This window comes from Lingula anatina, chromosome 1, assembly GCF_051362555.1.
Source record: "Lingula anatina isolate TDL-2025a chromosome 1, LinAna3.0, whole genome shotgun sequence".
NCBI classification, from domain to species: Eukaryota; Metazoa; Brachiopoda; class Lingulata; order Lingulida; family Lingulidae; genus Lingula; species Lingula anatina.
Window position 1 is genome coordinate 22,814,415 of NC_141767.1, and position 10,485 is coordinate 22,824,899.

Genomic DNA, 10,485 nt, shown 5'->3' on the forward strand with positions numbered 1-10,485 from the left:
CCATTTCAGTTCAACAAATCAGAGATCGTCTCTTATCACACTTAGCCTGCTGGGAACCCCCAGTCTCGTTTCCAATCGTAGTTTACGCTATCCCATAATTTAGGCAAAGATGGCGGAGGTAAGAAATAAAATTTTCATTGAAACGATGAGATAAATAGTATAATAACTACGAAATATATGTGCGCTTTTGCTTTATCTTGATATGAATGTGTTCATTATATGTCTTTTCAAATCTTTAAAACCGGTAAACATTATTCCGTTGTCAAGATGATAAGTTTTTGATGGGGAAAGCCCAATGCAAACCCAAAGCCGCGCCAATTTCTTTATTCTGTTCGGCATTAGGGAAGCCTACTTCAAATGTAAGAGTTGATTATGTGTTGTTTGCATTTTTTCTTTAAATATATATTTTTAAATTTCAGCCCACCACAAGTGAATCGGGCCAGTCTAGTCCGGGTAAGTCTCGTTCTTTGAACTTGGACTTTTATAAAGTTGTGCTTATTATAATATGTTGCAACAAAATACATATAGCTGGCAAAGACGGGCTACCAATACACTGACAATAGTCCAGTTAGCATTATGAAATGAATAATATACCTTTTATATTTTAAATTGATTAATCTTAAGCTTAATGAGTTTTGCTTGCTTTTATCTTTGCCATTCGAAATCTATGCAGTTGTAGAGTAGAATTAAGTGAGGAAACCATGATATTAAAAACTCAATTTAAATGTGCTTTATTGTCCAATATTTTATTTATTAATATCAGAAATTTTATGATCTGGATGCACGTTTAAGAAACTGTGAAAACAAACAAATTCATAAATGGCCTTGTATTTAAAATCTAAGTAACAGAAGAATTAAACAAAATATCAGTCAAAAAATATATTTGTCATTTAAAAGTTATAAAAGTATTATTTAAAGGTGTTTTGCTCATTTTTCAAAAGAAAATCAGAAAATTATTGATTTGTTATTTATTTGTTAAAAATTAAATAGTCCTGTTTAGAGTTTTTTCAAAAACATATTTCAGAAGTATTGAATTAAACCAAGTAATGTTTTTTTCTTTTTATTCATTTTCTTAATGCTTTTCTTTAATCTATACTCAAATTTGGAGGCTTAAAAAATAGCACTTAGTGGTATGATTTCTTAATCTAGTTGAAAATTGGGCAGTTACTTCTTTTGATTAAGATTTGCTCATGCACGGATTCTCTGTTTTGATAAGTTGTGAAAACTTTGTGTAATGACATTTCAAAGATTGTTATTATTACAAAAATAAAAAAGTTAAAGGGATAATAACTCTTCGTTTTGGCCAAAAAATGAATTTTCCTGGAGTAAATAACAATTTTCCCTTACTTACCAATGGTTAATGAATCCATTTTTACACTCAGAGTTAGTCCCTGGTTTTTTCTAAAAAGTTTGGTTTTTTGTTAAAATCTCTTAAGAGATTATAACAGAGTATAGCCATCAATGGAGGTCATGTGATCTGAAGACATCCTCAGATATCAGAATAATAGCTATAATTGCTGTTTTTGTCATAAAACAATATATTATATTTCTATGAGTTATTCACAATGTTTTTATTGTGAAATATAGATCTCATATGAAAAGTTATTATCCCTTTAAGATATGCCTCTCTTTTGTTGACTGCCTATTGCTTTAAAACCTTTCTGTAAATAAGAGAAATCATAATTTTTCAAATAATTATTTTCCAGATACTGACCAGGATTTTGAGCCCACAGTTGATATGCTTGTCCATGAGTTTGATGATGAACATACTCTAGAAGAGGAAGAAGCTCTCAGTAATGAAAGCTGTGGAAGTGAAGTTGATGACTTACAAAAAGTAATAATATTTGTTCTACCTTTGTTCTTTTTACTAAAAGAGAATTCCGTGTTACTTACTTGTCTTATTATTAGATTAAAGGATGTGGGAAATTAATTTTTATCAGTGGAGTAGACACATGCATCCTTATCCTGGAGTTCCTTTGACAAATGCCAGCATAAAAGCAATCATGAAGATAACATTTTATGGTATCATATAAACATATTATTTCAGGAATCTGAAATGCCATTAGAAGAGTTACTGGCAATGTATGGTTATGGTGGAGGAGGTCCCCCAGCAGACACACGCTCCAGCAGTGAAGAAGAAATCCTCAGTAACAGAGACCTTACATTAGACAAGGAAGAAATTGCCAGAGATTTACTTAAGAACAGTGGTGATGATGATGAGGAAGACACTAGTGTGGACAACCTGCTGGACAGTGTTGAAGTCCCATCACATACTTCAAGACTGCTAAGATGTAAGGAGAAGTTTTGGAACAAATTGCATAGTTTAACCTAATCAAAACTCCTTCATTTTGTTATGAGTTCTGCATTAGTTACATTTAAGATTAAATTTAGTCAAAGCACTTTATTTTCTACTGGTTAAAAGAGAATATTATTTTTAAAATGACATAAATTAAAATGTGAGGCCTCTGGTATGATTAAACATTCTGACAATTCCAGTAAGATAACAATTCACAGACCAATGTAAAGATAATTATTTTGGTTGCAGCAAGCAACTTGGATGAATTGGACGATGAGTCTGAAGACGAAGATTATGAACCAGTGGCTGAAGATGATTGGAAAAAGGTAATTTGATATTATGATAAAGAATATGGTTGTGTTAATCAGTGCTTAACTTAATTATTTATGGAAGAAACACTGCTAATGTATAACATGAATGTGGATTATTTCATTACAGACAATACAGGTCGGCTCAGACTATCAAGCCCAAATTCCAGAGGGACTATGCAAATATGGAGATGCCCCTGGTAAGTAAGCTAACCATGATATTAGGGTTTTTGTTTATATTTTACAGAAATTTATAGTTGATTTGAGTTAAATAAGGTTTTCATGTTTTATTTAAAAAATACATAAGCACATTATTGTTTTCAGCATATTTTGCTGTAAATTATTATTTGTCAATAATTCCAGCTTATGAAAATGAAGACAGGCTGTTATGGGATAACAGAAAACTTTCAGACGAGAAAGGTAAATATTTTGACAATTCCATATAGCATAACTTCTGACACAAATAATTTTCTCACATTTAACTTAGATCTCAGTTGTCTATTTTTTTAATAATAGATGGATACACATTTTAAATTGGACCTTTATCCCTTTGAACCTAGTCAGCACTAAATAAAAACAATGGAAATCCTTTTATTGTAGTTGAAAAATACCTGGCTGAAATTCAGAACCAGAATCTTCAAGGTGCTCAGGGGGTTAATGCTATTCCTGAAGGTGCTCATATACGGGATGATGAACAGGTATTTGGATATATTATCTCTGTCAGTAGTATGTGCCATAGCCACAATAGAGATTTTTCAGTTATGAGTATTGTTCCTTTAAATAAATTAGTATTCACTTCAAGAATAATAAATTGTGTGAGGTTAAAAAACTTTTTGAGTAAAATGCACTATTCTATTTGAATGAAATTATTTTGTTTTATAGGCATTATACTTATTACTGCAATGTGGGCATAATCTGGAAGAAGCTTTAAGGAGAAGAAAAATGCAGGCAGTACCACCTACAGGTGACCTTTCACATACTTAAAAAAAAAAGGAATTGAGATTGAGATAAAAAGTAAATGTAACTTCTTAAGCTGATGGGAGGGTTGCACATCTTTATAGTTAAATCGGTAATTTTGCAACAGTTAGCAATGAGAGTCATTTGAGATAGCCCTCATAAAATTAAGAAAGATTTTGAGTAATTTGGAGCAGAGTGGGGTTAGAAAAGTGGCAGACTAGTTTGTGTGGTGCAGCAGTGAAGAAAAAATTGAAAGATCATTTTCTGGTTGCTTTCCCTAAGTTCTGTCAAATTACAGTCCACTGCATAACATGACTTCACCATATTTTGCACCTCCTTTCTTTTGCTTTCTAAGGTGACGTTTTTGGCTCACAGAGTTTCACCCTCGTGGCTAAAAAGTTAACCCATGTCATTTCTTGTTAAGATTCTCCCTAATTTTCTAGTTTCGAGTGACATCACATTATGCTGACAGGCTTGTTTAGGCTATCTCAGATGATTTCCATCAGTACAAACTTAAAAAAATTGTCAGTTTTGTTTTTGAAATTGTTGACATTTTTTCAGATCCAATGAGTTTGTGGTCTGAGGAAGAATGTAGAAATTTTGAAAACGGTTTAAGAACATATGGAAAAGATTTTTACCTAATTCAACAAAACAAGGTAGGTGACTGTTCATTATTATCAAAATATTTACTGTACATTTTATTCTGGAATAATATCCCTCATGGGTACATGTAGCATGCCTGTAGCAGTTTAGGATACCTGAAAGTGGTCACACGATGCATATTTATATTTTAAGGGAATCCTTTCAGTTAGGTAGTTTATTCTTTTAAATGTATTTTGGAATGAAGTGTGGATTTTTTTCTTTTATTTTCAGGTGCGTACAAGGTCAGTAGGAGAACTGGTGCAGTTTTATTATTTATGGAAGAAAACCGAGAGGCATGATGTATTTGCCAATAAGACAAGATTAGAAAAGAAGAAATACATACTCCATCCAGGAGTAACGTGAGTATATTTGCACTTTTTGACAGATGCTTTCTATTTGAATACCTCACCCGTATACTTTGGTGTAAGACATTTGTTATTTAGTACAATTTATGCTATTCATGCCAAAAAAAAAACTTCTTGTTTTTCTTTACCAGGACGCTAATTTAGGGGATTGAATGCCCATTTATCTATACATTTATATAACCATACAGATAATAATTTAACTTATGAAAGAGAAATGTGCTTAAGAAATGATGCATGCATCTTTATTTTGTGTGAGTGACATAAAACTGACAGACAAAGCAACATTTACTCTATGTGGTTTTTTTTTCTCTTCCAGAGATTATATGGACCGGTTTTTGGATGATGCTGAGAACCCCCCACAAGCTGCCAGAGACCGTGCTTCTAGTCCTGTTCATTCTTTATTATGGAGAGACCCTAAAAGACATCATCTACATTTACGCCACATAGATAATATGGAGTCTGGCCCCATATCCCCACAAAAAATGGGAGTAGATCTCTCTGCTGGTGCCACTGTAACTGTAAAACCAGAGCCCAGAATGGGACACCAGAGTCTGGAAAATACTGTACACATTGCAGATGTGGTATCACCACACCACACACCATACTTAGAAGAGGATCATACAGAACCAGATGCAAAACGTGTCAAGCTTGAATCAAATCCAAAAGAATCTGCCCATGAAAACGACAAACTGAAACAAAAATTATCTAATCACGTTGAAGTGGCATTCTCGAGTGTCAACCAACCGGTGCACAATATAGGTGACACTGCAGTTAGTTCAATTGATAAAAATGAAAATCATCAAGCATCAAGGGTGACAGAGTCTTTAGCTCAGTGAACATTCCAGACAATAATGTGCAATAATCACAAGAAAACCAAACGCATAGTTTTAGAAAAGTTTTAAGTATAGAACTCAGAACAGAATGAAGATCTCCAGTTTATGTTCTGTAGACAGTTTTGAAAAACCTAAGATTAGATTAGAATGTTACCTCAGTTAAGTGTAGTAGTTCTGGTTTTGGAAAGAAATAATAGCAGAAGCCATACTTGAAGAGAAAATGTACTTGATCATGCAGCAATTTTTAAACCAGTTTAAGAGTTTATTTATGAACAGTACTTAAAGCAATGTGTACATTATGAATAGCCATGGTAAGTGTAGTTTTGTCATGTACATGTTAAGTTCCCTTTGCTTTAAGATAACTGATTTATCAGGAATACAACTTAGTTCTGGATTATTAGGTCTTCCTTTTGTATAGATATTGCAGTGAAACATATTTAAAAAAATGATTAATTATGTTTGTCTCCTTCTTTCAAACTGAGTGAAGCTGCTGGAGTGTGTTCACTTCACTTATTAATGAAAAATGTTTTGCCAGTTCTTTAAGAGACACCAGGCTAGTAAAGAGGTTTAAATTTTATATAATACTAGCCCACTTTTAGACCCCTATTGCCCCAAAAGCCTCAAAGCTTTTGGACATACTGTTATGGAGTTTAGGATATTGAGTCAAAGTAGATGTAAGTACAGTTATTAATTTATCAATTTAGCATTATCATTAGTATGAATCTGTGTTTGATGTAATTTGTATATTCTTGCTATAAACAATCAAGAATTTGTGCTGATGGCACTTTGTAAATTGTGAAAACATTATTACTGCCTTGGAGGAAAATAGCACAATAGTTCTGAGGTAGATGATGTTTTAAATTAACACTTTTATTATGATAATTTATTTATTTAGTCATTTAATTTTGCTTGAAGAGATTATTAGCAATACACTTTCAATATGGTATATTGAGAGAGAAGTGTCAAGATAACATGAAAGACTGAAAACTAGATTATTTGTTGCTTCAAGGTCTTATGTGTGCAAGCTCTTACAAAATTCTATGTCTCATATGTATCAGAAGCAACATGGGTGTTGTGTTCATCTGTTCTATTTTTGTAAAATACAAATGTTAGATTTATGTCCCAAATATCTCAAATTATGACTTGAAAAGCAAAGCTGCCCTCCATGACAACTCACTTGCAAACATACCCATACATACTGTCTCCGGCACTCCCTCTTTTTCTTTAATTCTTTTTCTTCCTTTCTTTTTCAAGAAAAAATCACAACTAAATGGGCAATTGAATTGTTGTCAATTAGACAGAAAAATTAATGATACCTTTTCACTGCGGTAGAACCTTGGTTTTTTTTTTTTTCTTTCATTATTTTGTAATTGAATACACATTGTTTATGGGAGAAAATGATTCGTGCATATTGTGAAATGATGCCCTAGTTGATGTATTAGTAGTGCATTTATTTCCAGTGTTTTGGAATGCACTCATTTTGTTGGCATTTTCCACTAAGTGGATTGTAAAATAATGTACATGTAGTAGTGATAGCACTGAGCTGTTATTCAAATACTTAAAAAAAAGTCACTTCATTGAAGTAGTAGAATCTGTGTTTGACTAAGAAAGTGTTATCCAAATAGAATGTGGCAATTCAAGCATTACTTTTTTTATACAGAGGACATTAAGTTTTATGATATTGAAACAAAATATCTTGCATCATTGTAGATAGGGAATACTGTATAATAAACATATTTAAATAAATCTTTTTGGCTTTCTTGGAATATGAATGGCATTTCAACCATTATAATCTTGTATTTATATAATCTGTATGTTTGTGATGTAACTGAAACCAAGATTTAAATTAATATCTAAAAGTTCTTATAATTTATTTCTTAGTCTACCAGATTAGATAATCTGCAGGGATTCCACTTCACAAAAAATGATTATCCGGTATTGGGTATATGATTGAATTTTCATCTTCTTTGGAAAATGTATTTTGTACTTTTATTTTAAATGACCCAACATCGCCTTAATTTTATATCGTAAAAATATTTTAAAAGCAGAGTTATTAATAAACAGTGAGAATGCGTCATTGCAACAGTCACATCTAACGCAATTCAATAGATTCAAGATGGCGTTCTCCATCATTGCAAGAGGCTCGTTAGTTCTTGCTCGTTGTGGTAAATTTTCAGTGGGTCAGGGTAACAAAATTCAGCTTTCTCTCTTACAAACAGTAAGAACAGTCAATGCAGGATGTCAGAAATCATTTATATCTACAGATAGTGAGGGAGATGGCCCAATACTTTCAGAAAGGGACAGAGATGTTTCGGGACTACCACCCTACTTGAGACAACGAATGAAGCATGCATATTCACCTGCATGTGTAAATTTGACTGATCCCGAGTCAAAGACGCGTAAACAGCTCAGGAAGTTATATGGAAAGCATGGTCATAATTCTGGAATAGATCCAGGTAGGAATTCGATGAACGGCTAGTGTATTGACTAACGGCTATAAAGCCAACTTCTCCAGAAAGAAAAAAAAAACGCTTGTTAGAGGCCAGTTGGCTATTGTCATTTTTGTGGTGAAGGATTCTTGCCAAACCATGTTTTACTTTTGAAGAACAAAGTTTTAAGTATTTTAAAGGAAATAAGAGTTTGGAAGTATGGGAGTAAGGAAATGTGAGTTAAAAAGAGGAAGGTGCCTAGGGGGAAATTCTAGGGTAATGTTATAGTGGGAATCAGGTGTTTGCAATCAGGTGTTTGGTTTAATATAAACATCCAGACATTTTGAGCTTGTGATTGTACAAGCTGCCTCCCTATGCTTGATCTCAAAAGTCATAGATTTTTCATATTTTTGTCTCAGGTATCATGTGGCCAACTAAGGAAGAAATCCAGGTTTGGAAAGAAGATGAAAAGAGATATGAGCAAACTCTTTACCAAATGTGGGATGCTCTAGCAATGAAAAAGAAGAAAGAGGAAGACAAGATGAAGCAGAGGTAAGGATGTGATTGTGACCGTTGGCTCATGTTTGACCAATTTGTATCAAAAAGACTTATCTGTCTTGCAGGATGTATCCATCTCTATCTATCTCTTTTTTATTTGTTATTATTATAACATACAGACAATATATATATTGTGATCACTGTGTCTGCCTAAGTTGCTGACCTTAAAGTTAACAGTTCACTGTATAATAGCCAAACCATATTTAAGTTTTGCTTGAAGTTTTTTTTTTTTTTTTTTTTTTTTTTTTTTTTTTTTGTAAAATGGGCCATTTCCTTCCGAAAATATACTTGAACATATTATTTTTCTGAAAGATATTTATTAATAATATTATTTTAACTATCATTGCATGTAATTTGGTGAGGTTTTACCAATAAGTTCCAGATCATATTTTTGCTTTACTTCAAATTTGCTGGGCTACCTAGCTTTGTTAGGCTTCCAGTAAAGGTTGCAGGAGTATTCCGGCTGTACTTCAAGAGTACTGCTACAACATATTATGGTTTGTAAGGGAAGGCAGGTTCTTTTAGTAAATTGATATGAGCAGTTTATTTTTTATAAAGATATTATTTACCAGAATGGGCCCATTATGTCAAAAAGGAGCCATACAAATGACTTTTTGTTAAGTGATTGTATACTTGCAAGCTTTGCTGGCTAGTTGATGATTATAGCCTTATTAAAACAAGTTCTTTTACAATAGAACAGTGTGGCTGGACTGTCAGTTTTGTGTTAATTTGCCAATTTTTATGTTTGAATTCTTATAGGTTGTCTTTACATATGTAAGTTTTAGCTGTTTTATATATTTATTAATTCATCTAATTTTTTACTAATAAAATAAATTGTGCAAGGACATTTAAACTTTTGATTGCACATTTTATAATTTGGCAATTTGTGCTAAAAATCTGAATTTTTTTCAGGATTGAAGAAGTAGATGCTGCTATGAAAGTGATGGAAATAAGGCTTAAAGAACTTAGAGCTAAAAGAAAGAAGTGGAAAAGGTCAAAGGAAAATTGGAAAGCCAAATTTGCTGCCAAAGGAGGAATAAAAATGAGCAAGAAATTGCATAAAGCACAGAAATATTTTGGTTTTCCAATTAAGAAAACTGATGCAAAGTACCGCCGTTATCTGTTGCTTAAAAGCAAGGGCTCTGCTAAACCTGTTGTCAAGTCAGTGAGAGCAGAAAAAGAAAAAGAAGCAGTGCAGTTGTACGCAGAAAGGATGAAAAAAGACCTTTTGGCAGAAACAAACAAACAGCAAAAAGAGAACATATGAGTTTATTTTTTGATGAATAAAGACTTTGACATGGTTGATTGTGTTATAGCATAAAAACAACATTGTTAAAGTATATCTATTCTTAAAATTACTAGTAGCATAGTTTTGTGAAATAACTTATTTGAGCTCCCCTGATAAGAACAAAAAGGGCATAGTCATATCATCATGTATGTTTTAAAAATTTAAATTTAAATTTTTTTTTTTTTTTTTTTTTTTTTTTTTTGTACCCAGTGTATTTTTTTCCATTTGAAAATGACAGTAATAATAATAATAATAGGTACAGTGGTCCTCGTTAACCCACTTGTCAATATAAACACTGAACACTAACTTTCCAGAATTATTTAACTATTTTTTTTTCAAAAATCTGTTACATTTGAGGCATACTGATCATTGTTTATCAAAAATATTTACTATTACTTGTGTAGATATACCTTAAATGATAAATTTTGTACTGTTCAAATTGGAAAATGTGTTTACTCTATACACTTGTGTTTACTCTGTTTTTCATTTTTCAATTGTCTACTTCCAATGTCAGTATTGCTTTTTTTCAAAATAATAATAATAATAATAATAGTATCAGTAAATAGAAAAATAGTGAATTCAAAAAGAAACTGTAATGTGAAACAAAAAAGTTTTTGTCTCTCTTCCCTAGGCATTTTTCTTGGAAGAACCCTTTTTACTTATTCTTTATTTCTGTGAAAGACATTCTTTACTTTTCACTGTTAGTTATTTTAGAAAAAACTTTTGTTGGACAACTTATTGCTAAGCTTCAATTCTGCAAACTAATTATATATAACAGGTGTTAAAATCATTTGTATTAAATTTCAATC

General features: G+C 32.0%; 2 protein-coding genes across 2 annotated transcripts; both read left to right on the forward strand.

Annotated features, from left to right (window-relative positions):
• The first annotated feature begins 23 nt into the window (after positions 1–23).
• Positions 24–7,147, forward strand: LOC106176137 (mesoderm induction early response protein 1). Its single transcript, XM_013558375.2, has 12 exons — positions 24–118; positions 420–453; positions 1,707–1,834; positions 2,048–2,291; positions 2,546–2,622; positions 2,735–2,804; positions 2,968–3,024; positions 3,205–3,302; positions 3,487–3,568; positions 4,123–4,217; positions 4,435–4,562; positions 4,885–7,147. Exons 1-12 carry the CDS (start codon positions 110–112, stop codon positions 5,402–5,404), a joined length of 1,542 nt encoding a protein of 513 aa, XP_013413829.1. The 5' UTR covers positions 24–109; the 3' UTR covers positions 5,405–7,147.
• A 364-nt stretch (positions 7,148–7,511) lies between these two features.
• On the forward strand, positions 7,512–9,691 carry LOC106176124 (uncharacterized). The gene is made up of 3 exons (XM_013558364.2): positions 7,512–7,857; positions 8,250–8,382; positions 9,301–9,691. Exons 1-3 carry the CDS (start codon positions 7,518–7,520, stop codon positions 9,653–9,655), a joined length of 828 nt encoding a protein of 275 aa, XP_013413818.2. The 5' UTR covers positions 7,512–7,517; the 3' UTR covers positions 9,656–9,691.
• The last annotated feature ends 794 nt before the right edge of the window (positions 9,692–10,485 follow it).